The following is a 23559-nucleotide window of genomic DNA, read 5'->3' on the forward strand; positions in this document are numbered from 1 at the left end:
GCTCCCCATGGGGGAAGTGAGAGCAGAGTGGGGCCCTGGCCCTGACACCTTTCTGGTGCCCAGCGTCCTGGACTGGATTGGGTTGCTGTCTCCCACCGGGGATATGGGTCTGAACCCGCTGTTGGCTTATTGCTGGCTGGGACTCCAAAGCCACCTAGTGCAGCTCCACCCCAGCACAATCACAACACTGAGATTCTGCCTCACCCCACCCCCAGGCGGTTGTGACCACGGCCCCTGGCACAAGGATCATGCTGAGCACCTGGGACCAGTTAAATGCACTTTCCGCTGTCACAGCTCAGTTTCATCATCTGAAGAGTGAATGCTGTAGGGGAAGACAGGTTCCTTCTAGCGTTAATGTTTTATGAACTCAGAAACCACTCTGGGCCTGGTTTAATCATCGGGAAAACAAAACAAAAAACAGTATCTGCTCTCACTTTGCTGTGAAGATCAATGTCCCTGGGCTGCTTTTTTTTTTTTTTTTTTGAGACATGGTCTCACTCCGTCACCCAGGCTGAAGTGCAGTGGCATGATCTCGGCCCACCTCAAACTCTACCTCCTGGGTTCAGGTGATTCTCCTGCCTCAGCCTCCTGAGTAGCTGGGATTACAGGCTCCCACCACCATGCCTGGGTAATTTTTGTATTTTTAGTAGAGACGGGGTTTCACCATGTTGGCCAGGCTGGTCTTGATCTCCTGACCTCAGGTGATCCGCCCGCCTCCGCCTCCCAAAGTGCTGGGATAACAGGCATGAGCCACCGCACCTGGCCATCCCTTGTGCATTTTTATGAAAACAGGCACACCGAAATTGAGAAGAGTGAGTTCTCTGCTACTGCACTAATCTTTTATTGCCCAATACACATTGGGAAGACATAGCAGGCCAGAAAGGCCTGTCCCCAGACATTGTTTCTTGAGGCCACCCTCCTTTTACCCCAAAGATCCAGGGGCTTCCTTCAGGAGCCCTGTGGACCAGTCTGTGCAACACCCACTCAGGACTGCCCGACAACTGCCCTGCTGATCCCCCATCGCAGCACAGGAGACACACTTGTCACACATACATCCAACAGTAGGGAGGGGTTTCCCCAACTTCCCTCCAGGCTCCTGGCACGGGGCTGGCATCCGGTTGTACCTGCAACACAGGTTATCTTACGAGTGAATGGAGGGCCCCTACAGCCTCCCATTTACTGATGGCTGCCCCAGGACCAAGGGCCAGGGCTCAGCCACTGACTTGTGCCCTGGGCGTCGGGTGGTCTGGAGTACATACCTGGCCATCCCCAGGAGCCAGCCTGGTCACTGAGGCACTGCAGAAGAGGAGGCCATGTCACTGTGTCCTCCCAGCCTTCTGGAAGCTAGTGCCCATCTGGGCGTGGTAGGGTCCGTGCCCTTGCAGCCAGGGCAGGTGCTTGGCCAAGGACAACGGAGCAAAGCCCAGGGTCCCCACTGCCGCCCGCTCTTCCCATCTCCCGGCCCCTGGCCCCGAGGGCTCCTCACCTCGCACCTCCAGGCGGCACTCACACCGTGCCTCGCCCTGTAAGTTGGTGGCCCTGCAGACATAGATGCCCCCGTCAAAGGGGCAGGGCTTTCTAATCTCCAGAGTCAACACTCCCTGCTTGCTGAACATGCGGAAGCGGGCGTCTTCTCCCAGGTCCAGGCCATTCTTGAACCAGGAAATCTTGGGCTATAAATAAGGTAAAGAGAGGGAGGGAAGCCATCCAGGCTGAGAGGGGACCTGGCAGGGACCCAGGGAGACACATCTGTGTTTCTACTCGGGGGGTCCCACGAGAGTCCCTGACTATGCCCAAGGCTGGAAACAAACATGGAACCAACAGTGAGTACCACAGCCCTGCCCAGGGGGAGGAACCCGGTCCATACACCCCAAGGTGGAGAGAAAGCAGGGGAGACAGGCTGGGGAGAGGACTGCTCGACGTCGGGGCCTATGAGCCCTGCCTCCTGGTCGGCCTGGACCAGCGCCTAAAGTTCCCTACCTTGGGGCTACCCCGGACAGCACAGCAGAGCATAGCGGTGTAGCCCGCGATGACTGAGCGGTTCACCAGGGGCTGGGTGAAGCTTGGGGCCTCAGAGAAGTCCAGGGCCTTATAGTTGGGTGGCTCATAGGTGATGCCTGTTGGTGACAGGACTTGGTACCGAGAGGGCCACACAAAGCTAGGCCCCTCTCCCTGTTCCCACAGCCTCCCTGCCCCAGCCCCTGGTTGGAAGAATGAGGGTACAGCACCTGGTCTGGGGATAAAGATGGGCTCCTTGGTGGTGGCCGCTCTGTCACTAGAGCCAACCATATTCTGGCTGAAGACGCGGAAGTAGTAGCCATTGCCAATGATGAGCTCTGGCACCACGCAGTGGGTGCGGCGGTAATGCTCCAAGACGGTGAACCACTCCTGGGGGCAGGGAGGGAGGGGAGGCATCTCTGGGCCAGGCCCTTCCTGATGCCGAGAGCCTCTCCTGGGTGCCCTTGGCATCTCTACCCCTACTATGGAGGGATTCAGATCAGCAGAGGGAGGGTGAGGGGTCCACAGTGAGGACAGTGAAGGGTAGCTGCGGCCTGGGTCTGCCGGGCCTAGGCAGGGTGCACGTGGGGACCCCAGACCCTGGGCTCACCATGGTCTTCTTGTCGGCTTTCTGCACTGTGTACCCCCAGAGCTCCGTGTTGCCGACATCCTGGGGTGGCTTCCACTCCAGAGCCACATTAAGACCCCAGGCGTCAGTCACCCGGAGATCCTGGGGAGGACTTGGCTTGTCTGCGGGAGACAGACCCATTTGGGTCACCACGCCTCCTGACAGCAGGGGCTCACTGGCTCCAGGGACCACCCCACCCCTGCCAACCAGGGCCAGGCCTGCTGGGGCAGTGGACTGGATGGAAAATGTGAGCTGTGGGTTGGGTCCCCTGGCCCCGCCCTTGGCCCCAGCAGCCCAGCCCAGGGAAGGGAAACAAGGGGGCTCAAGGAGGCCTTGGCCACGCACCAACAACCTGCAGCACCAGTGTGGCCTTGTCCTCCATGTTCTCAATGCGCACCGTCACCTGGTAAGTGCCTGAATGCGCGCGGCGAGCGGCCCGGATGAACAGGATGGTGTCAGTGGGGCTGTTGCGGATGCTCACCTCCTCGCCTGCCAGGGGCTGCCCCTCTTTGGTCCAGGTCACCTGAGGCCGGGGCTTGCCCTGAGGGGAGGAAAAGCTTAACCCTGAACCTGGATCACTCCAAGGGCCGGCCGCCACCCCAGCCTCTGGTACCTCAGATCAGGCCAGCCCTGAGACATCAGTCCACTGGATGGGAACAACACACTGTAGCCTCTCTCCCCTGGGGGACAGGGAAGGGGGCCAGTCCCACCTGGAAAGGGATGAGAAGGTTCACAGGCTCCCTGACCTTCTTCTGAATGGTCTGGCGCAGGTGCCTGGGCAGCTGAAGCCGTGGCCGTTCTGTGGGTATAGAGTGGGTAGCTAAGTGAGGGCCCGCCACAGCTCTGAGGGGCTCCACAGCTCCAACCTCCCTTGAGACAAGGCCCAGAGAGCTGCAGCTGAGAAAAAAGCTGCCTGCTGGGCCCTGCGCCTCCTTTAGCTCCTGCTAACACAGCAACTCCAGGCTGCCCAAGCCCAGCTGGCTTCCCCGAGCCTCACCACTTCAAGAGGCAGGGATCAGAGAGGGTAAGCAACTTGACTGAAGTCACACAGCTAGTAAGTCATAGACCAGGGTGTAAGCCTGGGCTTTGACACCCTATGCCCTGTGTTGTTTCCACCTGAGTTTGCTGCCTCGTTCCAGCTTTGAGAACCAATCCTTACAAAAGATGGACCCTTTGTTGGGACAAGGAACAAAGGAATGGGAAGTGGATCCCAGAGGGACCAATCTGACGACATAGACAATATTTACCTGTTGGAGCTGAGACACTCCTGGAAGAGAGCTTGGGTACTGTGGCTTTTACTTTCCCTGTTCCAGAACTAAGGGACTGACATACACCAAGGGAGCCCTTTCTGCACTTTTTTTTTTTTTGAGACGTTGTCTCACTCTGTCACTCAGACTGGAGTGCAGTAGTGTGATCTCAGCTCACTGCAACTGCCACCTCCTGGGTCCAAGCGATTCTTCTGCCTCAGCCTCCCAAGTAGCTGACGGACTACAGGCACGCGCCACCACACCTGGCTAGTTTTTGTATTTTTAGTAGAGACAGGGTTTCACTATGTTGGCCAGGCTGGTCTCGAACTCCTGACCTCAACTGATCTGCCTGCCTTGGCTTCCTAAAGTGCTGGGATTACAGGCTTGAGCCACTGTGCCTGGCCACCCTCTCTGCACTTTTTCCCTAGGCCTAGCGCATGGACGATGGCTCCAACCCCTCCTGTCTCTGCCCAGCGTTCTGGGCAGAGCATTCTGGGCCTCCCCAACTGTCCTCACCTCCACTGGACACCAAGGGCCTGGGGTGTCAATGGCGGGTCTTGTGACTGCACAAAGGGGCACTCACGCAGGATCTCCTGCACCGTCACCGGCTCCGTGGTGGTAACAGGGGCTCCAGGCCCTGCCATATTGTGTGCCCGCACTCGGAAAAGCAGCCGGGCCCCCGTGGGCAGGTCCTTCACCAGTATCGACGTGTGCTCTGTCAGCCCCTGCAGGGCAGCCACCCACTCTGAGCCTGGGGGTGGGGAGGGGGAGGCAAGGCCACAGGCTGTGTCACCACCGACACCCCACTCCCACTGCCCACTCCTCTGATAGGAATCTCCAGGATTTAAATATTTTTTTTTTAATTTTTATTTGTTTATTTATTTTTGAGATGGAGTTTCACTCTTGTCTCCCAGGCTGGAGTGCAATGGCATGATCTTGGCTCACCGCAACTTCTGCCTCCCGAGTTCAAGCGATTCTCCTGCCTCAGCCTCCCGAGTAGCTGGGATCACAGGTGCCCGCCACCACACCCGGCTAATTTTGTATTTTTAGTAGAGACAGGGTTTCTCCACGTTGGTCAGGCTGGTCTCGAACTCCCGACCTCAGGTGATCCGCCCACCTTGGCCTCCCAAAGTGCTGGGATTACAGGCGTGAGCCATCGCGCCTGGCCTTAAATATGTTTTTTAAATGTAGTTGCTGATTTTGCACTGCTCAAAGAAGTGTTATAGTCAGCTTTACTCTGCCTTTGTTTTTCACTAGGCAAGCTTTTTTACTTCTGAAAACAGGACAGATATTTCTCTGGGTGTCCTCAACTTTCGGCAAAAGTGGGCCTAAAAAACTTGACTACAGGTGAATCTGCTCAATGGCAAGGTGAGCATGTTCTTCCTCTGGGGAGGGGGGTTGGGGGCGGGGACACTCACAGCCCTCTGGGCAGTACTCCACGCTGTAGCCATCCAGGCCTCCTGCTCCCACGCGCTCTGGGGGCCGCCACTTTAGGGAGACCGTGGTGTCAGAGATGTCCTCTACTGCCAGGTGGGTGGGTTCGCTGGGGGGACCTGGGCAGAGGAGAGGTCAGAGAGGGGTCTGAGCAAGCCTGGGGAAGCTGGAGATCCATGCCCTAGACCCTGAACTGCCCACTGGTCACATAGGGGGCACTTCCTGTTCAGCTGGCTTTTGGCCACTTTAAGGAATATTTTGTCCCTGTTACAAGACATGTCTGTAGATTGGCTTAAAAACAAACAGCAACAGCAGCCAGGCACCGTGGCTCACGCCTGTAATCCCAGCACTTTGGGAGGCTGAGGTGGGAGGATCACCTGAGGTCAGGAGTTCAAGACCAGCCTGGCCAACATGGTGAAACTCCGTCTCTACAAAAATACAAAAATTAGCTGGGCATGATGGTGGATGCCTGTAATCCCAGCTACTCAGAAGGCTGAGGTGGGAGAATTGCTTGAACCTGGGAGGTGAAGGTTACAGTGAGCCCAGATCGCGCCAGGACTGCACTCCAGTCTGGGTGACAGAGCAAGACTCCATCTCAAAAAAAAAAAAAAAAACACAAAAACTAAAACTACCGGAAAACATGGGAATTTCCTGGCACGTATGATTAGGTGAGTTGACTAAGAACTGAACAAACCAGGAGTCAGTCCCTAAAACGAGAGGCCTGGACCCTTCTCCCCACAGGCCCCGATTCCTGCCATCTTCCCAAGCTGTGCCCCATCCCTGGGCCCAGGGGTCCTTGGCCTGCCCTTGCCACAGGCAGCTGCCCCCGGACTCACCCACCCTAGTGGGAACAGGTGTCCTCCTGAGCCCTGCCACAGTCTCAACACCTGTTCTGCCCACTCAGACCCCATTATACAGATGAGGAAGCTGAGGCTTCAGGGAGGGATGACTCCAGTTGGCCCCCTGGGGACCATGGAGCTGCCTCTGCCATCTCTGAGTCTTGGTCCAGGACTCTTTCCACAGACAGATGCCCCTGAGACCCCTCCACTAACTACAGCCCTTGCCCCATCCCATAGGTGAAAACCCTGGGTTGAAGGGTGTGGGGAACAGGGGACAATGAACATTTATTGAGCACCTGTTAGATGCCAGGTGGCCTGCCTGGTCATCCCATATCATCCTAACAGCTCTCTGAGATAGGCAGTGTCATTATTCCCATTTTGTAGACATGGAAAGAGAGGCTTGAAACGTGAACTAGGGGTCGGCGTAGTGTGAGAGTCAGCTCCACCCCAACCAGCTGGGAGATCTCAAGCAGGTCATTTAACTGCTTGGAGCCTGTTTCCTCATCTGTAAAATGCGGCTGAGTATCCCCAGTCGAGGATGAAAGGAGACTGTGGATGTGAGTGTCTAGCATGGCTGCCTGCAGAGCACCTGCTATTATTGGAGGTTTTTAACTGGGGAGGGGGCGGGGGGCAGGGCCAGGCCAGGCAGGCTCACCGATAGGCATGAAGGGCTGGGAGGCAGGGCTGGGCCTGGACATGCCGATGGCGTTGACCGCGTAGACGCGCATCTCGTACACCACGCCCTCGATCATGCGCCGCGCTTCATGACTCAGCTCCTGAATCAGGTCGAAGTTCAGCCGCATCCACCGGTAGCTCTTCTTCTTCTTGCGCTCCAGGATGTAGCCTGGCTCGGGGGAGGTGGCAGCTCTGGTCTGGAACCCAGGCATCCCCACGCCACCTTCCCTCGGATCTGTTTGGCGCCCTCGCACCTCCATCCGGTGCCCTTGCACTCACCCAGGATGGGCTGCCCGCCATCGTAGGCAGGCGGCTCCCACTGTACTGTGCAGGAGTCCTCTCCCACGTTGCTGATCTTGGGGGCCGCAGGTGCGTCTGGCACGTCTGGATGGGGTGGGATGGACCCACATCAGCCCTGCCCCGCTCAGGGCCTTGAGTAACGTTGCTCGTCCCCTTCCCACTCCAACTAACCGCCACAGGCTGCCCCCACCACCCCCAGATCCAAAGAGATCTTTCTAGAATGCATTTCTTTCTTCTTTTCCTTTTTTTTTTTTTTTTTTTTTTTAGTGATATGGAGTCTCACTGTGTTGTCCAGGCTGGGTCTCAACAGGATGCATTTCTGATCATGTCGCCAGCCCTCTGTCAACCCTTTAAGGCTTCTCACTGCCCATATTCACCCCTGTCCTGGCTCTGATCCTCCCAACCCCACCCAGTCCTCTCCTGACATGTTTCATTCATTCTCCACACCCAAAAGGCCCTTTCCCTCCTCCACCCCTTTGTACACAGTTTCCTCTGCCTGCGATGCCTTTCCTCACCATCTTCTCAGCCTCCTAAAGGCATCACCCCCAGGCACAGGGATGGCTCTCTGCTCAGTGCTCCCACGGCACTCTGGACATGGCTCATGTACAGCAGTGTCGCAGGAAATCTGCTGGATGCATCTGCCTCCATCTCCCCCAGAGCGGGGCTCCTTTTGGGCAGAAAAACCTGTCCTGTTGCCGCTCGGCTCAGGGAGCATGCCCGTGATGTTTGTCGAGTGGCTGAATGAGCGAACGGATGGGCCCTCCTTGGGGCTGCCCCTCTGTGTTCTCCAGCTTGGACCCCGGCCGGCCTCACCGATGACCTTGACTGTGAGGTTGACCTGGTCCTCGCCCACAGGGTTCTTCACTGTGACCGTGTAGACGCCCTCATCTTCCTTCTCTGCCCCCTCGACCGTGAAGATGCTGCGGTCCTTGGTGGTCTCCACGCGGACCCGGCCCTCGGTCTCACAAAGCAGCTGGGGGGATGGAGAGTTGGGGTGAGATCCAAGTCAGATCCCAGAGGCCCTTGCAGCCTCCACAACAGCCAGATGTCCCGGGGTCCATGGGGGGAACACAGCCTGTGGGAAGACTGCATCCACGTCAGCATCTAGTTCAAAATCATCTCTGTGGCACCGACTGAGGGCAGGGGCTCGGGTTCTAGCTTTGTCACGGGACCTGGGGCAACCACCTGTCCTCTCAGATGAGCTATCGTGAGGACCCCTCAAGACCCCAGCCTTCAGAAGAACCAACAGTGCCAGGCAGGAGCAAGACCCCGGCAGCTACACTGGCAGAAAAGTGTCTCAGAAACTACTCCTGAGTTGAGAGGGAGCACAAGGTCAAGGTCAAGGTCAGCTTAGGATGAAGGGAGCCAGGGAGCAGCCAAGTCATGAGGGCTTCCTGGCAACGAGAGGGTGTCCACATCCTTGTGATGGCCATCAGCACACTCCACAGAGACCCTGCCTGAGGTGGGAGGGCCCCACAGGGACCCTGCTGGGGGGCAGCAACACACTCGGCCAAGTGTGGCACCTCCATGGAGACCTCGCCAAGGGCTCGGCACCACGTAGGTAGAAAGTGATGAAAGACAAATGAGCCTCCTCCTGACCTCAGTCTCACTCACCTTCTTGTCAAACACCCACTCATCGCTGTCACCTGTGTCCTCTGGGGCATCTGGGGCTGGCCTGGCTGGGGCCTTATTCCCCTGGGAACAGGGCAGGAGGGAAGTAGGGAGCAGAGGAGCTGACTCAGCCTGGAAGCGCCCCTCTGCTGCTTCTTCCACCCCCTGACCCACACTGCCCACCTTGCCTGCCCCCTGACCAGTCTCTCCCACGGGGTAGCCAACAGCAGGGCGTGCACATGTGGGTGGGGTGTGCAGCAGGTCCTAGCACTTGGCTGGTTCCACACACCCATCTTACAGATGGGAAGACTGAGGAGGAACCCACAGTACCTGCGTGATAGCCTTCTGCCAGATCACAGTGGGAGCAGGGTCCCCAGAGATAGGGACGTCCAGACGTAGCTTATTTCCAGCTACAACCACAATGGTGTCTGGTATGCGGCCCGGGCAGTCCAGGTGGATCTTGGGAGGTTCTGCAGAAGAGACAATGTAGTTCAGAGAAACGGGAGAGCCAGGAGGAGCACAGGTCACTGGGGAGGGGCTGCTCAAGAGCCTGGGCCCCTGGTTATTGGTTTTTTAGATTTGTATTGAGGTATAGTTTATGCTCAGATCTGACAGTAGGCTGAGTTCTGACAGATGAATACACCCATGCAATCATTAATCCAACCAAGATCTGGAACATTCCCATCACCCCAGGACGTTGGCTGGGAGGCTTGTAATATTCAGGTCAGGTCACCTAGCATAGCATTTTGAAAACTGGGGGAGCATCAGTGTCTTGCCACACACATACACACACAATACACACACACACGCATATACACATACACACACACAGACACACATACACATACACACATGCACACACAGACACACACATGCACACAGACACAAATACACATACATGCACACACACAGACACAGACACACATATATACACACACAGACACATGCACACACACACACGCACACACACATGCACGCACACATGCACATATTAAAAAGGTTCCCTGGCCAAATAAATCAGGAATCTGCCCTCAGTTAAACAAAGCTAAGCAGTCTGGACGCAGAGGCTCATGCCTGTAATCCCAGCACTTTGGGAGGCCGAGGCAGGCAGATCATGAGATCAGGAGATTGAAACCATCCTGGCTAACATGGTGAAACCCCGTCTCTACTAAAAATACAAAAAATAATTAGCTGGGCATGGTGGCGGGCGCCTGTAGTCCCAGCTACTCAGGAGGCTGAGGCAGGAGAGTGGTGTGAACCTGGGAGGCGGAGCTTGCAGTGAGCCGAGATCGCGCCACTTCTCTCCAGCGTGGGCGACAGAGGGAGACTCCGTCTCAAAAAAAATAAAAAATAAAAAAAAAAGGAAGAAGAAGAAAAGATGTAATAATAACAGTCACACGTGTGACAGCACTTGACAGGTCTGATACATCATGTCACCTCATCTTTATAACTATCCTATGAGGCGGCACTATCAGGGTTCCCATTTTAGAGAAGAGGAAACTGAGGCTCACAGAGATTATAACTGACCCACGGTCATGAGTGGCAAAGCTGGAGCTGGGCCCCAGGACCCCCACTTTTGATCCTTGCTCTTCCCTCTGTGAGTGGAGGGGAGGCCTGCGTGGGTGGGTTGTGGGAAAGTGAGCAGAACCAAGGCTCAGGGGCCCCAAGACTTACCCTGCCTGGGTACGAAGTCAATCTTGACCTCTGCAAGAGAAGGAAGAGCAAGTAGCACGGGGGCAAAGGCAGGGCCCAGTGACAGGGGCTCCTGGCCCCACTGCCCCGACCCACCCTACCCTGGAGCAGGCTCACCCATGAAGTGGAGCTTGGCTGACAGGTTGCAGGCGAAGCCCTCGGGCACAAAGCTGTAGTCAGCCTCGTCGGCAGGTGTGACGTCGTCAATGGTCAGTTTGTGGACCCTGCAGGGGAGCAGTGGCTCAGGGGACCCCACTGGGCCACACACCCCTGGCCTTGCCAGATACCCCAGCCAGGGTCCCAGGAGGCCCTCACCTTGTCCTGGCTTGTTGGTATTCTGATTTTTAAAAATGCCTTTTTTTTTCTATATTATCTAATTTTCCAGCTCTTTAATGTGCCTTCAGAGGTAGGCAGCGTAAAAGTGATTTCTACATCAAAGCATCTCCTTGGCTGGGCCCTTGGAGACTGGGCAGGGGCTGGGTCTCATTAATCTCTGTGAACTTGGGCCCAGCACGGCCAGCCCAGTTGCTCCAGGGATGAGCAAGAGGGCGGGAGAGGCAGTGAGGGCCTCTGGCCAGAGCCGGCCTCCTTGGTGGCCTCCTGCCCTGCCCTGGTCACAAGCTGGGGGAGGGTGCTGGGGAGCTCTCGACCCCGTCCGTGTCTCTCCCTGCTGCCTCTTTGTCTCTGTCCCTCTGTTCCTCTCTGTCTCTGAGAACTCTCCTATGTGTGTGCCTCCCTGTGCATATCTTTCTGTCTCTATAGAACTATTTCTGTCTTTCTGTCTCTTTGTCTTTTTGGGTCTGTCTGTTTCTCCCTCTCTGTGGGACTCTGTCTCAGTCTCTGTCCTGTCTCTGTGCATCTGCCTCTCTGTCCACCTGTCTTTATCTCTCTTTCTCTCTGTTTCTCCCTGTCTCTCTCTCTGTCTCCATCTCAGTCTCCACCTGTCCCATCCACCTGCCCTGCACACTCACCGCCCGATGTGGGACACCTTTATGCGGCTGTCGGGCACCAGCTCCTTCCCATTCTTCAGCCACACACCCCGCACATTCTCATCTGAGACCTCACATTTGAACACCGCCTGGTCCTTTGCGCCCACCATCAGGTCTGCGATGCTCTGGTACACCTCCAGCTTCTTTTCTGCAGGGCAGGGCAGAGCCATTGAGCCTGGGAGGGTGTGTGGGTGTGGCGTGAATCCCTGTGGAGGGCGTGTGGGCTCATGGGCGCTGGTGCACACGTGTCTGGGTGCATGTGGGCATGTGAAAACACGTGTGCCTGTGTGTGCCATGTTTGCCTGTGATGGTGCAGTGCACATAAGGAACCTCAAGTGTCTGAGGGGTGGTGATGCTCACCAGGCCCATATGACCCTCTCAGTACCCTCTGGAGCGGTCACCTCAGCATCGTCATTTTAGAGATGAGAAGGATGAGGTTTAGGCTGTCAAAGGCCCAAGGTCACAGAGGCCTTGAGCCCAGGTTTGCCTGCTCCCCTACAGGGCTAGGTGGGGTGGGGGCTGAGGGGCCCAAGCCCTAAAGCCTCGTGTGCCCCCCAGCCAGGCTCACCCTGCACAATGAGCTCAGCCAGCGCCTGGCCCCCACTAGTGCGCAGTGCATAGTGCCCCGCGTCCTCCAGCGTGGCCTCGTTGATGATCAGGTGGTGTCTCCGCCCATCCTTCTTGAACCGGTATTTGAAGGTCTCCTCCCGGGTCAGCTCCACCCCGTCCTTCAGCCTAGCCGGGTGGGTGGGTGGCAAGTGCTGTGGCCTCTTCTGGGCAGATGCCCTCAACACCCATGCCCCCTGCTTCTGGAACTCACCATTTGACTTGCGCCCCCTCCTCCGATACTTCACACTCAAACTCCACCCGCTGCCCCACCATCACCAGCTGGTCCTCCAAGGGGCGCGTGATGAGCACAGGGGGCTCTGTCCAGGCAGGGTGAGCATGAGGGTTGGCTCCCCTGAGGCCATCTCCTCCCCAGGTTCCCACATCCTCAGGTCCCAGGCCCACCTTTCACAAAGAGCTCCGTGCTACACTTCTCGCCACCCACCACGCACTGGTAGGCTGCGTCGTCCGCCAATGAGCACTGGCTGATGGTCAGGGTACGCTTGGCACCGATGGACTCAAAGATGTACCTGGGTGGGGGCCGCAGGGAAGTGGCAGGAAAGCTGCGGACACACCTCCGGGCCCAGTGTGCCCCATGATAACCCCTGTGCCCCCCACCCCAAGCCATCCAGAGGGGAACTTACTTGCTGTAGAACAGAAGGGGCCATTGAAGTGTTCCCGACGGGAGGAAGTGAGCCCGAGACAAAAGGAGAGAGAGAGAGGGACCGGCAGGAGCAAAAGGATGGGAAATTAGGCCCAGAGAGATGGGGCTGAGAGCCACACAGAGTCAGAGATATGCATGTGGAGAGGGGCAGGAGGCAAGGCTGTGGGGGTCCCCACCTCCACCCAAGCCCCCCCTCCCCACCCCAGGCTGCACCTGCCGCTCATCTGGATCTCCTGGCCATTCTTGAGCCATTTGACCTCAGCATCATGGTCAGCCAGTTCCACGGTCAGCCGGATCTTGTGGCCTTTGCTCACCTGGTAGGCCGGCTCCAGCTTCTTCTGAAAGGCTGAGCACCACCCCTCAGCCCCAGCCACCCCACCGCCCGCACCCTGCTCCCCCAGGCCAAGCTACTGTGGCTGTGGCTGGGGCCCAGGTCCCCCCCCAGTCCCCTCTGTGCCGCCCCGCTTCCACTTCTCTTTCTGTGTCTCTATTTCTTTTTGTTTTGTTTGTTTGTCTGTTTGTTTGTTTGTTTGTTGGACAGAGTCTTGCTCTGTTGGCCAGGCTGGAGTGCAATGGCGCCATCTTGGCTCACTGCAACCTCTGCCTCCCAGGTTCAAGTGATTCTCCTGCCTCGGCCTCCCGAGTAGCTGGGATTACAGGCATGTGCCACCACGCCCAGCTAATTTTTGTATTTTTAGTAGAGACGGGGTTTTACCATGTTGGCCAGGCTGGTCTTGAAATCCTGACCTCAGGTGATGCGCCCGCCTCAGCCTCCCAAAGTGCTGGGATTACAGGCATGGTGTCTTCATTTCTTTATCTGTGTCTATGTGTCAACCCACCTCCTTGTCTCTGTCTGTCTGACCTTGTCCTTCTGTCTTCCTTGGGGTCCTCTCCACCTGCTCAGCTCAGGGATTGGGTTAGGGGCTTCCAGAAAGACAGAAGCTTGTCAGGAGAACTGGGGCTGGGACAGCTGTGCCTTCTCTTCTCTCAGCAACCCCTGAGTTGTGTACTCTTCCCAGGCACGCCCACCTAGCGGCCCTCTGTGCCCAGCACTCTCACTCTCATCTCAGCCCCCAGGGCCAGTGCGGTGGTCCCCATGCTGCTGCAGTGGGGGAAATAGGGCTCAGAGAGGCGACTGGCCCAATGCCACCAACCCAGCAGGTGTGTGGCAGAGCTGGGTCTTGAGCCCAGCCCTGCTCCACAACAATGCCTCCTCTTGCGGCCGTGTTTGTAAAAGCCCATGTTGCTGCTGCTGAGCCCAGGGAGGAAGTGGGGGCTCCATCCACCAAGCAGAGAAGGACCCCTGAGTCCTCAAATACTCTGGCTGGGCCTGGAGTCAGCTGTGGAGGGGCAGAGATCTACTGCTGGGTGCTCTGTGACCTTGCGCTAGTTCTTTAAACCCTCTGTGCCTCGGTTTCCTCCTTAGTAACATGGAAATGGTAATAGTCCTTCCATCATAGTGTTGTTTCGAGAATTAAATGAGATAATTACATAAAGCACCTAGTGGCTGGCTTAGGAAGGAACTCACTCACTTTTTCTGAGATGGAGTCTCATTCTGTCATCCAGGTTGGAGTGCAATGGCACAATCCTGACTCACTGCAACCTCTGCCTCCCGGGTTCAAGTGATTCTCCTGCCTCAGCCTACGGAGTAGCTGAGATTACAGGCGCCTGCCACCATGCCCAGGTAATTTTGTATTTTTAGTAGAGATGGGGTTTCACCATGTTGGTCAGGCTGGTCTCGAACGCCTAACCTCAGGTGATCCACCTGCCTCGGCCTCCCAAAGTGCTGGGATTACAGGCATGAGCCACTGCACCCAGCCAGCAATTTGCTCTTTTTACTATTGTTGCTATTCCTGGAAGACACCCCTACCCTCGGAGGTCCCCATCTGCCTTGCCAGCCTCCATCTTTTCCTCCTTGGGCACCTACAGTCCTTTGCTTGGTGCCCTCTGGGCTCAGCAGTTCAGGAGTTAACCCAGAGGAACATTGGTGGCATTCAGGGGATCCCTGGCTTAAATGGGGCCACGGTGCCGGTAAGGGCCAGGCCACCTAGCGATGGGGTGATGGGAAACCCAGTGAGGCTGAGACAACAGGGAGGCAGGGCAGAGGGATAAGGGGCCTGGGGGAGGTCAGCAGGGAGGGACTAACCAGCTCCTCTCCCCGTCCCCATGATCGTGTGTTTTGTGTGTGTGCTTTGGGAGGGGCTTGTCTCCCATATCCTGCATGGAAGCTGACCCCTCCATTCAGTCGGTGTTTATAGAGCGCTCGAGGTGTGTGCCAGGCCCTGTGCTAGACCCAGACACGGTGGGGAGAAGGCATGTGAGACCCCTGCTTTCCCGGCTCACACCCGCCCTTGTCAACCCCTCAGTGGAGAAGGGCTATTCCTGGGCTCTCCTCTTTCCATCTGCCTGGGTGTGAGGGTAGTTAACCCAAGCCCTCCTGCTTTGTTTGCCTGAGAGAAAGATTAGCCAGGCTCTTCTCTTTGCCTGTGTGTGGCTCTCCAGGCTTAGCGGGCCTCTTCCCTTTTCTTTTGGGTGTGGAGAGGGTTAACTGGGCTTCATTTCCTTTCAGAAGAGGGTAGAGAAAGAAAGTGTAGCCTGATTTTTCCTTGGTGAGGAGGGTTAACCTGAGCTCTGTCCTTTTCCTTGTGGCTGTCCCGGCCTAACTTTTGCTCTTCTCTTCTATCTCTGTGGTAAGGGGCTATAACCTGGGCATTCTTGGCTTTTTCTACACAAGGAGGGGTTAACCTGGGCTCTTCTTTCCTGTGAGTCTCTGTGCTAAGCCAGACTCCGCTCTTTCCATGTATGTGGACGAGGTGGGGGGCTAACCTGTGCCCTCTCCTCTCCCCTGTGGGGAAGGGCTAACCTATGCCCTCTCCTCTCCTGTGTAGGGAAGGGCTAGCCTGTGCCCTCTCCTCTCCCCTCTGAGGAAGGGCTAACCTGTGCTCTTCTTCTCATCGCGCCTCATGCCCTTGAGCCTCTTTAGCATGCCGCGCAGGTCAGTGACGCCGTACTGGAAGGCGATGCGCTCGTACTCAGATGGGGGTGCCTGCCGTAGGATCTCCCACACGTCCTCCTCTGCTGGTGCCTCCAGCTTCGAGTCCCTGTGTCCCACAGTCTAGGCTGTGGCCGGGGGCAAGACTGCAGCCCCCTGGGCGGGGCTTCCTGGGCCCAGGACCAAGGAGCTGTAGCCACCCCTGTCCCTCTGCCCCTTCCCTTCTGGTGGGGCAGCTGGAGCTGCTCTGGGTCCCAGGCCAGGCAGGACTGGGGGCCAAGGGAGCTGAAGAGGGGCTGGGGATCTGGAGGGGCTCCTGGCAGAATTAGGGGTGATGAGGGTGCTGTGCTATGTTGGGCACTCACCTCGGGGTCCGGAAACTGCTGCTTCAGGGGTGGGGGTGGGAGAAAGGGTAGGTGACACATGAGAGGTGTGGCCACCTTCCCTCAAAGACCTGGACCCCACCCATGGGCCTTTACTTCCTCTGTATTTTCCGCACTTGCACTCCCTGTGTTGTGGAGCACCCATGCTGCTCCGGAGGCTCTGGCAGGACCTCCTGTGTGCGTTACTTTTTCTTATCCCTCCTAAGCTCTGACAGATAGGTGGGTGGCAGGAGAAGCCCAAGGCACAGAGACTCACCCCTGCTCTGAGCCGCACCCTGCTCTGAGTCTCTCACCACAGCCTCTCAGAGAGGGGACGGGAATCCCCTCTGCACCCACCAGCGCCCTGCCGCCCCCAAACACCCAGACCCCGATTCTTACTCTCTGGGCCACAGCAGCAGCAGCCATAATGGAGGGGCCGGGGGAGAGGGAGAGAGAGGGCAGAGAGAACATAAGTCAGTTGGGCCGACCTGGTAGACCCTGCAGCTCTGGGGACCCTCTCTCTGTTCATTCTGGGTCCCCGGAGTTTACGGAGGGAGCTTTTGTAGCCTCAAGTGTGGAGTGGCCGTGGGGGACACTGTGAGGATGACTGTTGACGGGACATAATGTCTGCAGAGCCCTTTAACTCCTTCCACACCAGGATCATCCCCTCGACAGACAAGGAAACCAACTCAGAGAGGTGCAGTGTTGTGCTCAGGGTCACACAGCTGGCAAACCACAGTGCTGGGATTTGGAGCCAGGCCTCACCAGCTGCCCCGGGAACTGCCACCCAGGACTCACCTCTTTTTCAGCAGTGAGCTGAAGTCCAGAATCCCAGTGTCCTCATGGCTGTCACTATGGAGAGGGACCCCCAGTGAGGCTGCAGTGAGGGACTGGAAGGGGATTAGGAGCAGGATGGGAGTGGAGTGGGGAGGGAGAAAGGGACACTAGCCAGATTGGGCTCCCACCCGTCTCAGACCCCTGGGGGTCTGTGGATGGTGCAGGTAGGGCCTGGGGCAGGGGTACCTGATCCGCCGACCACCTCCAGCCAGGCTCCTGTGGGGGTTAGACTCAGTATCCTCACCTGCCTGGGAAGCTTGCTCTCCCCTGCAGCCCCTACTGACTTCAGCTCCGCCCCGCAAATCATCCCCAGCCCTGACCCCCAGTCGAGACCCTGAAGGGCCTCAGACTCCAGCACTGGCCTCCCCCAGGCCCTGAGGATGGCCACTCACGTGCGGCGGAAGGCTGATAGGAGGTCCAGGTCTCCGGTGCCCACGGCCTCTGGGTTCCGAGGGTGGAGAGATGGGGGAAGGGGCTTCAGAGGGGGCCGTTTGAGAAGCCCTGCCCTGGGGGCGGCCTCTGAGTATTCACAGACTTGCCCATTCATGACCCCATGAGGCTGGGCATCTGCCCCAGGATCTCACCTTCCCAGCCTTTCCCAGGGTCAAGGTACCAGGCAGGTGGGACGGTTTATTGTCCCCAATTCCCACCCATCTCTCAACTCACCTTCACCCATCGCCCAAACATTCAGACAGTGCCAGGCCGTGGGCCAGGAGCCGTGACACCAAGATGATAAAACTGAGTCCCACCCAGATGAGACCCGGACTCAGCCCTAAGCCCCCACACCTACCCTGCAAGCCTTGGGGTTTCTCTCACACCCTGTGTGTGCAGCACTGGGCACGTGGCCAGCACTCGTGTCTGGATGGGACGAGGCATCCTCCTTAGTGTTGGGAAAAGGAGGCAGGGGACCAGGACCCATGGGGAGCCCGAGCCCAGGACAGACGCCAGGGCCCCCTCACCATGGACAGTGAGATTGAAGTTGGAGCAGTCAAATTTGTCCTTGGTGGACACCTCACAGCGGTAGCCGCCAGCGAAGGCAGGCTGGGCATCGGTGATGTGCAGCTCGAACAGATAGACCTGTGTGCATGGAGGGACGGGGCGTCAGGGGACACCAGGGGCCGGGAGACAAGGCTCCGCACCCTTAAAGGAGACTGGGAGTGGCCGGGCGCGGTGGCTCATGCCTCTGATCCCCACTTTGGGAGGCTGAGGCGGGCGGATCACACAAGACCAGGAGCTCCAGACCAGCCTGGCCAACGTGGTGAAATTCCGTCTCTACTAAAAATAACAAAAATTAGCCAAGTATGGTGGTGCACACCTCTAGTTTCAGCTACTCGGGAGGCTGAGGTGGGAGAATCGCTTGAACCCAGAAGGTGGAGGTTGCAGTGAGCTGAGATTGAGCCACTGCACTCCAGCCTGAGCGACAGAGCGAGACCCTGTCTCAAATAATATATATATATATATATTTAAAGGAGGCTGGGAGTGACAAATGCTCATCAACCTTCGCACCCTCAGGCTTTAGTTAACCCATACAGAGTTTTTGTATAGAGAAAGGGGACTATCTCGAAACCCATGATTGCCATCTGCTGGCACGTGGTTGTGGTGAAATACAGGCTTTTGTGCAATGCACAGCCTCGCACAGCGGAACATGTTGGCCTCTCTTGCTAGATGCCCCCTTGCCTAGCCCAGGACTGGGGAAGGTTGGGAAAAGCAGAGGCTTGGAGTGAACAAACAAGGGGACTTAAGCCTTAAGGTTCTGGTGGGCAGGGCGGAAAAAAACAAAACACAAAAAACGAAGGCTTAAGGTTCTAGGCCTATGTCTAAGTGACCTTGGAGCAGCCACTTAACCTCTCAAGCTTTGGTTTCCGTGTCTGCATAATGAGGAATTGTTCTGGTTAATCCCTGAGAGTCTCTTGAGCCCTTAGCCCTGATACCCATCCAGGGGCTTTACAACCCCACTAGCTGGTGCCCCCATGCTTCACAGTGTCCTCCAGACTTCCTGACCACCCTGGGCGCCCCCCCACCCCCGGCCAAACCTTATTAGGTGCCCCCTTGAGGTGATCATGTCCACCAAGTCTCCCAGGTCCCCGACAGTGCTCCCATGAGCCTCATCGCACTCCCTGGCCCCCAGGCCTCCGGGATCTCCCTGTGGGCCTCTGGCCCCTACACCTGCCTCCCAGATTCCCCACACCCCTTGCTTGCAGCTCGTGTGTGCCTCTGGGTCTCATGGTGCCCTCTGTGTGCCTTGTGCCTTCTAGGGCTCTCCATGTCCCCTCTCTCCGTGTCTCCACGACCCCGGCGGACCCACCTTGCTGGCGCGGTCGTAGCTGTCGTGCAGCTGAAGGTGCTGGCCCACCTTGCTGCTCAGGTCCACCCATTTGCCCTTGAACCACTTGACCACAGGCGGCTTCAGGAGGCTGGCGCCGGCCACGCGGGCTGAGAAGGTGATGCTGCCACCTGCAAAGGCAGGGCGACAGGCCCGGCTTGGGGAGTGTCCTGCTGCCCCCCTTCCCACCCCAATGCTGGGCACAGCAGCTCACACTCACCCATGGTCACCTCGCCATCCTGTGGCCGCATCACGAAGAGGCCAATGGGGTCATCGGGGGCTCCAGGGGTAGGACCATTGAGAGCCGCTGAGCTTGACCCTGTGAGCAAAGGCTTTTTCTGTTTGTTTGAGATGGAGTCTTGCTCTGTCACCCAGGCTGGAGTGCAGAGGCACAATCTCGGCTCACTGCAAGCTCCGCCTCCCAGGTTCACACCATTCTCCTGCCTCAGCCTCCCAAGTAGCTGGGACCGCAGGCACCCACCACCACGCCCGGCTAATTTTTTTGTATTTTTAGTAGAGATGGGGTTTCACCATGTTAGCCAGGATGGTCTCAATCTCCTGACCTCATGATCCGCCCGCCTCGGCCTCCCAAAGTACTGGGGATTATAGGCCTGAGCCACCGCACCTGGCCAAGCAAAGGCTTTTGAGACCTGCCCTGGACACCCTCTACCCATGGATCCTGCCCCTCCCTGCCCAGCCCCTCTCACCTTTGGGACTTGGGGCACTTTCTCCCAGCTCAGCGGCTGGGGCCGGGGCTTCTCCAGGGGCTCCAGTGGCCTCAGCAGGGGCAGGGGCAGGGGCCAGCATGGGCTCTGCCTTCTCTGGAGGGGATCAGATGGGAGTCCTGGTGCAGCCACTAACCAGAGACCCCTCCACCCTCTCTCTCCTGAGCATCGGACCCATGAGCCCGCTGTGGACGAGGAAAGTCTGCCATGGCTGTCCTCCTGCTGCCTGGGCCCCTCAGAGGCAGCTCATGCTGAGCTGGAGAGCCAGCCTGCCTCTCACATTCTCCTCCCCGTCCCAGGCCATCAGTTCCCATGTCCTCTGCATCTGCCCTGAACAGCTCCAGGTCCATCCCTGCTCTGCCCCAGCCTTAGAGCAGCCCCTCAGACTGGGCTGCACTCCCCTCATCCACAGCTCCTGGGGCTTCCCGGCCAGCACACAAGGTGCCCTCTGTGCAGGGTCATCTCCCCAGGGAGGTCTGCAGGGGGAGAGTGGGGTTGTGTCTTGTTCATCTCTCCCACCTACGCCATGGCTGGAACAAGCCAGGATGGCACATGGGAGTACTCAGAGAGGTCATGTGCAGAAAAGGGGGAAAGGGCGTTCCTGGCGGGGGGCACAGCCACAGCAAAGGCAAGAAAGTGTGAAAGCACCTCCTGTTCCCTGGATGGATGGAGAGTCGCTGGGCTGCCCCTCCCCCAGCAGCCCAAACCTCAGGGAAAGCTGATCAAGATCTTACCTGCCTCTATGACCTTGAGGTCAAACTTGACCTTGGAGGAGCCAGCAATGACTGCGTAGGATCCCTGGTCGGCAGGGCCCACTTCCCGCACTGTCAGCGTATGCCGTGTGCCCTCTGTGGCCAGGCCGTACTTGTTGCTGGCGCTGATGTCACTGCCTCCGCGCTGCCAGCGCACCTTCACTCCTGCCCGCTCTGTCTCGGCCTCGAACACGGCAGGGCTGCCTGCGGCCACTTCCACTGACCGTGGCTTCTTGCTAAAAGCTGAGACTGAAGGGCCAGGTGGAGGCTACAGTGGCCCCTGGTTGGAGCGTGCACCCCACCCCTGCAGCCCCTCTCAGTAAATACTGTGCTAGCACTTTCTATGCATCCCCTCATGTAATACTCTACCAGTTCTCTGAGGTAGTTGCAGTTATTCTGTTCATTTCTCAGAGGAGGACACTGAGGCTCAGAGAAGCTAAGCGGCTCCTCCAAGATCACACAGCTAGCAGTCGGGAGAGCCAGGGCTGTGGTCCTGACCTCCCAACAAGACTTTTTCTGCATGTGTCCACTTTCCCTGCTTGGAGACACCCGTGATGAACCCAGCTCCCTTTCCCCCAACCATTTGGGGCCCTTGGCAGGGGGCGGGGAAGTCTGCCTACTTGGAATGTGGCCAAATTTGTCCTCCAAGGACCTCAGGCTGAGAATCAGCAACTGAGATAAAGCTGGCCTGGGAGGGCGCTGGGGGATGGGGACCTGGATCTCTGCCCTGGACAACCTTGGTAAGGGCACAGCCCAGGCCCAGGTCCCTGGGCTGTGATTTTCCCTGCCCTTGGCCTGGGTTCAGGGACTCCTGACTGTCCTCTCTCAGAGAAGAGGGGCTGTGTCACCCTCAACATGGGGGCCACACCGTACAGGCTCATGAAGCAGATAATGTCACAGCCAGGAGGAACCAACCCAATGCCACCACCACCCCCGGCACCCCAGGTTGGGAGACTGAGACCCAGAGTGGGTAGAGAATGGTCCGAAGGCATGCCGTGAGCCTGGCTCAGCTCCACACTAAACGTGGGCTCTGTCCGCAGGGAACCTTGCTGTGGAAGGTGAAGGCAATGGGACAGGGAAGGGGTCCCTTTGCATTCTCAGAATGGGTTGACCCCGGGTGCTTCCTGTCTTGGCTGTGTCCCCTCTCTGCGTCCCTGACCTTGGGTTTACCTTCACCTCTCATCAGAGGGATGGGAAAAAGAAACCGAGAATCAAAAAAGGACCCCGGAGGACTGGCTGCCCCTGTCCTGGGGCTCAGAGGCCACGTCCTCATCAACCCCCTCAAGAACTCCCTCCTAGCCCTGCTCCCCAATTGTAGACACCCCCCTGCTCCCACACTTAGACCCAACCCCAATCCTAAAGCTACCTGGCTTCTTCCCCAGCTCAGGCATCCTGAGAGACGTCACACCAGGCACGAAGCAGGCACAGGTCACCCAAAGAGGGACTGAGTGGGGTCCTGTCCTTCCCACTATATATGGGGACCTCCCCCTTCCCCAGGCTCTGCTTATCTGCCTCCTGTCCAGCCACCTGCTAAATATAGATGAATTCCAGAGAGCTGAGGTCTCTCCAGAGAGAAGGTAGGGCCACATTGTCCCTGGCTGGCTCCTGTCCCTTCCCCCTCACCCCCCGCAGCACAATTCTGCCTCCCCAACCCTTGGCAAACCTCAGGGGTACTCCAAGCCCCGTGTGTGTCCCTCTTACAGCAAATTGTACGGTGGGAGCATGCTGGGCCCATAACCCTAAGGCTAACGGGTCAGGAGCATCCTCGCAGGCAGTTCAGGCAGTGGTCATGTCCACAGACCCTGGGGCCAGGGTGTCTCTGAGTCCTGGCACTGCCATCTCTTTAATCTCAAAGCACCTGGTATCCTCATCTGTAAAGCGGGGTGGGTGAAAGCAGCACCCGCTGCACAGGATTGTCACACGTATGAAGTGGGTTTATAATTTTAAAAATGTTAGGCCGGGTGTGGTGGCTCATCTGTAATCCCAGCACTTTGGGAGGCCGAGGCAGGCAGATTATTTGAGGCCAGGAGTTTGAGACCAGCCTGGGCAACATGATGAAACCCCATCTGTACAAAAAATACAAAAATCAGTCAGGCATGTGACGCACACCTGTAGTCCCAGATGCTCGGGAGGCTGAGGCAGGAGAATCACTTGAGCCCGGGGGGTCAGGGCTGCAGTGAGCCGTGTTGGTGCCACTGCACTCCAGCCTGGGCAACAAAGTAAGACCCTGTCTCAAAAAAAATAAAAATAAAAATAGAAGAATGAAGACACAACACCATTTTGCCTTCTCTTGTGGCCCTGCAGTAGGACTAGGGAGCTGCAGGGTTGGGCTGCAGTGAGCCCTCTGGGGTTGAGGAGGTGTGGGGGGGTATTTGTCCCTACGATAATGGCCCCAGAATCTGGGTTCCCTGAGGTCTTTGACAGCGTTGGGAAGTCCCTCACTCCCAGGATGTCTACTGCCACTACTTGCTACCGTCTGGAGGAAAACACAGGACTTACAGGCTTCTCTGCTCAGCTTGGTCTGTTTCTCCCCTGCTGTGGCTAGGAGCTAGAAAGCAAATAGAACCTGGGGGTCCCACCAGGGATTCACTTCGGTCTAAAGTCCTGCTAGGCGTGCAGCTCGTGAGAACGCTTTGCGGCCCACAGGAGCTTTGGGGCTTAATTCCTGTCCTCGGAATGCTGAAGAGTATCCTCTTCCAGATAAGGAAAGCCTCCCACTCCATGTTGACGTGTCGGGACAGACCTGGAGTGTGGTCCAACTTGGCCACTCAACGGCTGTGACCTTGGGGAAATAATTTGACCTCTACAAGCCTCAGTTTCCCATTCTATAAAATGGAGTGATATTAGACTCCACATCTCAAGTTTGGCAGATACTAATTGACCAG

At 57.4% G+C, this 23559-nt stretch overlaps 1 protein-coding gene across 1 annotated transcript; it reads right to left on the reverse strand.

Moving 5' to 3' along the window:
* Nucleotides 1-825: 825 nt before the first annotated feature.
* On the reverse strand, nucleotides 826-22134 carry MYBPC3 (myosin binding protein C3). The gene is made up of 34 exons (XM_055354894.2): nucleotides 22041-22134; nucleotides 20657-20923; nucleotides 19905-20018; nucleotides 19418-19516; nucleotides 19180-19328; nucleotides 17834-17951; nucleotides 17267-17315; nucleotides 17061-17090; nucleotides 16836-16889; nucleotides 16041-16061; nucleotides 15621-15784; nucleotides 12897-13029; nucleotides 12664-12666; nucleotides 12425-12549; nucleotides 12234-12339; nucleotides 11982-12148; nucleotides 11396-11561; nucleotides 10542-10648; nucleotides 10407-10436; nucleotides 9063-9202; nucleotides 8736-8816; nucleotides 7935-8094; nucleotides 7101-7205; nucleotides 6802-6990; nucleotides 5292-5426; nucleotides 4457-4624; nucleotides 3337-3425; nucleotides 2972-3167; nucleotides 2609-2748; nucleotides 2229-2388; nucleotides 1981-2117; nucleotides 1487-1673; nucleotides 1260-1296; nucleotides 826-1124 (listed from the first exon to the last, which is right to left on the reverse strand). The coding sequence occupies exons 1-33, from the start codon at nucleotides 22063-22065 to the stop codon at nucleotides 1286-1288; spliced, it is 3825 nt and encodes a 1274-aa protein (XP_055210869.1). The 5' UTR covers nucleotides 22066-22134; the 3' UTR covers nucleotides 826-1124; nucleotides 1260-1285.
* Nucleotides 22135-23559: the final 1425 nt, after the last annotated feature.

This window comes from Gorilla gorilla, chromosome 9, assembly GCF_029281585.2.
Source record: "Gorilla gorilla gorilla isolate KB3781 chromosome 9, NHGRI_mGorGor1-v2.1_pri, whole genome shotgun sequence".
Lineage (NCBI taxonomy): Eukaryota > Metazoa > Chordata > Mammalia > Primates > Hominidae > Gorilla > Gorilla gorilla.